General features: G+C 38.6%; 1 protein-coding gene across 1 annotated transcript; it reads left to right on the top strand.

Moving 5' to 3' along the window:
- Window positions 1–1115: 1115 nt before the first annotated feature.
- On the top strand, window positions 1116–3683 carry LOC120254150 (receptor-like protein 33). Its single transcript, XM_039262288.1, has 4 exons — window positions 1116–1178; window positions 1263–1740; window positions 2451–3595; window positions 3669–3683. Exons 1-4 carry the CDS (start codon window positions 1116–1118, stop codon window positions 3681–3683), a joined length of 1701 nt encoding a protein of 566 aa, XP_039118222.1.
- Window positions 3684–4360: the final 677 nt, after the last annotated feature.

The raw sequence follows: 4360 nt of genomic DNA, 5'->3' as shown, positions 1-4360 counted from the left end.
ATTTTGTTGGAAAGTACTTGCCGTTTTATTTTATTTTTATGATAAAAATGTGGATAAATGCATATATTAATAGACGCAAGATCTGACAGGCACTGCTTGGTGAAAAGCGAAAGAAAGCAAAACAAAACGTAAGAAAGGAGGAATAACAGAGTGCTCATCACTGTAATCTGAAGAAAAGCTACTCCTTGCCGTTTTATTTACATAAATTAGTAGTTTATTTATTTTTTTATATAATAATAATAATAACTTTCATCATTTTACTTATTTTTAAATTCATTGCTTTCAACCTGGCATCTACAAAGACAATAAGTGTTGTCCATAAAATAGTTATGAAAATTGTCCTATAGTTTTTTCTTTCTGTCTTTGTTTTTATCTTGAGCTTCATGTTTTTCATAAAAAGTTATGAAAAGACAAACGAAATACGATGGTGCATACATTACAGTAGTTTATCTATATACAGAATTTATTAACTCTGCTTAAAGTTAAATAGGTGATCAAAATCATATTATCATATATATATATATATATATATACACACGTCAAGAGAATTTTTCAATAACTTAATCAAATTTATAAATTCCTGTGCTATTATGGTTCAATTATGGAGTGGAAGAAACCATATCCTCCATGCACGGTACTCCACTAGGTAGTGATTGTTGTGACCAAATTTTTTTAAAAAAATTAAATATATACACATGGACAAAGACTACCATTCTCTTGACGTGAGTTGCTGCATTGTTTGCTGGTAAGCCTATATATACATACATATAGTTAATGATCAGTCTAACAGTCTCACAACTCAACTTATTCATCTCATCTCTCTGTGTTACAGCAACCACCACCATGATAAGTTCAGATCACCGGGTGACTCCTCCACTTCCTCCTTCCTCTTTTTCCATCCCATCATGCTTCTTCTTCTTCTTCTTCATTATACTAGTGCTATTATCCTTATCAAGCCCCTCCTCATCAGCTAATGCACTCAGCTCCCATTCACAACAATGCCTGGACCTTCTCAACCTCAAGAAAGGTTTCATCATGCTCAACGAAAGCTACGCCAACTACTTTTTCTATAACAAGTTCAATCCGCACTGGCGCGCTGGTACAGACTGTTGCCGATGGGGAGGGAGTCAGCTGTGACAAACATCCGGTCTTGTTGTCTCTCTCGACCTCAGCGACAGGTTAATTGAGGTGACATTATGCCATCTCTTTTCAACCTCACCTCCCTCAAAGACTCAATCTCGCATTCAATATTTTTCAACCAGAGCGCTGTCCCTGCATTCGGATTTGGAAAAAAACTGGCTAATCTCACACATCTCAACGTTTCTTATTCCGGACTGCTGGTAGGCCAAGTCCCCATCAGCATCTCTCGCCTTACAAAGCTCATATCTTTGGACCTCTCCTCATATTCCTATGGCCCATATGCTTTGAAGCTGGAGAAGCCTGATTTGGGTACTATCATCAGAGACCTTTCTAATTTAAAAGAGCTCAATTTGGATGGAGTCAATATCTCTTCTAGTGGGACGGAGTGGTGCCAAGCTATCTCTGACTCTGTTCCCGGACTTCAACTTCTCAGCTTACAAGAATCTTCACTCTCGGGACCGATTGACAGCTCACTGTCCAAGCTTCAGAACTTATCAATACTTCGTCTTGATTTTAACAATCTTTCGTCCCATGTGCCGGACTTCTTTGCAAACTTTTCTTCTTTGACTGTGCTTAGTCTCAGTGGCTGTGGGCTCAAAGGTTTGTTTCCAACTAGCATGTTTGAACTCTTGAACTTGAAGACACTTTATCTTTCATATAATGAGATGCTAGAAGGGGTTTTCCCAGAATTCCCATTAAATAGCTCTTTGGAGATATTGATTATTTCTAGTACAATTTCTCTGGGAGTCTGCCAAATTCTTTGGGAAACTTGGAATCCTTGATAGCCTTGGATCTTCGTCATTGTAATTTCTCAGGGTCAATACCTTGGTCAATTGGGAATCTCAGTGAATTGGTTTATTTAGACCTCTCCTATAATCATCTCTCCGGGCACTTACCACCGATGCTTGCTGGTTCAAAAATTTCAACCATTGATCTTTCTTCTAATTACTTTATTGGGCAGATCCCAAAGCACTCTCGGTCATGCACATCACCTTATATCACTTCATCTTGAAGACAACTTATTGACTGGATCTATCCCCATGTCTTTGTTCACACTCAAAAATTAGAGAGTTGTCTCTAGTTGACAACAAAGCTCTCTGGTCAACTGCAAGAATTCACAAATGCATCTTCAACATTGCAATATGTTGGTCTGTGGGGCAATAATCTCCATGAGGAAGCTCCCAAAAATCACTTGTTAATCTCTTTGCTCTCATCTCACTTGATTTAAGTTCAAACAACTTTGATGGTTCGGTGATGGGTTTAGAGTTGTTTGGCCACCTTCAAAATCTCACATACTTTGGATCTTTCAGGCATTGATTTGTCAATCTCTCACCGAATTGTTGGTTCTTCTCTTCTATTTCCATCTCTCGATACTTTGAAATTGCAATCTTGCAATCTGATGGCTATCCCATCTTTCTTGAAGCATAAGAAGAATATGGGGCTCCTAGACCTTTCAAACAATAGAATTAATGGGGTTATACCCAAGTGGATTTGGGGTATTGGGCGCTCTATGAATTTATCTTACAACTTATTTAATGATATTGAGAGGCCTCTTCCTGATCCTCTAACTATGATGAGCATCAACAGCCTTGATCTTCATTCTAATATGCTTCAAGGACAAATTCCCCTTCTCCGCGCACAATTTTTGGATTATTCAAATAACTATTTCACTGGTTCCATCCCTATTAATATATCTGCATACCTACTTGGCACTTCTGCTTTTTCTTTGGCCAACAACAATCTCACCGGAGAAATCCCCGCATCAATTTGTGATACATATCTTCAAATCCTTGATCTTTCAAAGAATAACTTGAGTGGTTCAATCCAAGGATGTCTATTAGAGAGCCTTTCTAATTTGCAAGCACTTAACCTTAGAGAGAATCAATTTCAAGGAATCCTCCCTCAAAACATCAACTCAAGTTGCTCACTGGTAACAATCGATTTTTACGGAAACAAGTTCGAAGGAGAAATACCAAAATCATTATCAAAATGTGAAAAGCTTGAGTTTTTAGATCTCGGAAGCAATAAATTAGCAGGCTCTTTTCCATATTGGTTAGGGAACCTTCCCTCACTGAAAGTCCTTGTTCTCAGCGAAAATGGATTTTATGGACGTTTTGAATGCCCTCCGGGAGTGTATGTAGGCAATCACACCTTTGAAATGTTGCAAATCTTAGACATTTCATCTAACAACTTCACTGGTAGTCTACCATCAGATTGTTTCACAAGAATGAAGGCTATGATGATTCGTCCAGAAGGGACAGAAACAATTGGTTTCTCACATTTTGGGCTTGTGCAATGGGGTGATCCATACTACCATAATGCTCCACCATCAGCATATTTTGAGGATGTAGTTACAGTCACTGCAAAGGGGTCTAAGAGGGAACTAGTAAAGATTCCCACTACAACTGCGTACATTGATGTCTCCAACAATAGATTTGAAGGTGTTTTGCCCGAAGTGATTGGGGACCTTAAGTCACTTCATTTCTTGAACATGTCACTAAATGCTTTCAATGGTCATATTCCACAAGTTCTTGAAAATTTGAGAGATCTAGAGTCATTGGATCTCGGGAAAACCAACTCTCCGGTGAGATTCCAAACTCTCTAACTTCACTGACGTTCTTGTCCTTCCTAAATCTATCAAACAACAACTTAGTAGGAAGGATACCACAAGGAAACCAGTTCAACACATTTTCCAATTCTTCATTTGAAGGGAATCCCGGACTTTGTGGCAGCCCGTTATCAAGACAATGTGTTAATTCAACAAGCATGGAGCCTTCTTCAAATCTCAACAATGCATCCCCTGAACTCGACATGGAAGAGATCTGGATTTGGATGTTCAGAGGGTTAGGGTTCGGAGTGGGATTTGCATTGGCCTTTTGCCATCAAGTGTTGTTTGCCAAACTCAAAATATGGTATAAGAGGAGGTTCATGAACAGGTAAAAATTCAATCTCACTTGTGATTTTGCAGCTAGCAAATAATCGTGTGCTTCTTAAATTGCCTGTTTATGTAGTATTGTACTTTGATTTTTGTATATATTGCACCACTGTAAAAATTACTTCTACTTTATTATGTAATAAGATGCATCATAAGATATTTGTGACTTCTGTGGAAGACGGGCTTACCACCCTATTACGGCATGACAGCTGGGTGGAGGAGTCGTTCCCTAACGAGACATCCGGCAGCACCTATTTCCAGTCGACTAGCAACAAAGAGTGTCAC

This window comes from Dioscorea cayenensis, unplaced genomic scaffold (assembly GCF_009730915.1).
Source record: "Dioscorea cayenensis subsp. rotundata cultivar TDr96_F1 unplaced genomic scaffold, TDr96_F1_v2_PseudoChromosome.rev07_lg8_w22 25.fasta BLBR01000368.1, whole genome shotgun sequence".
Lineage (NCBI taxonomy): Eukaryota > Viridiplantae > Streptophyta > Magnoliopsida > Dioscoreales > Dioscoreaceae > Dioscorea > Dioscorea cayenensis.
Note: the sequence above shows the minus strand (reverse complement) of the source record. Positions and strands in the feature narration are given on the sequence as shown.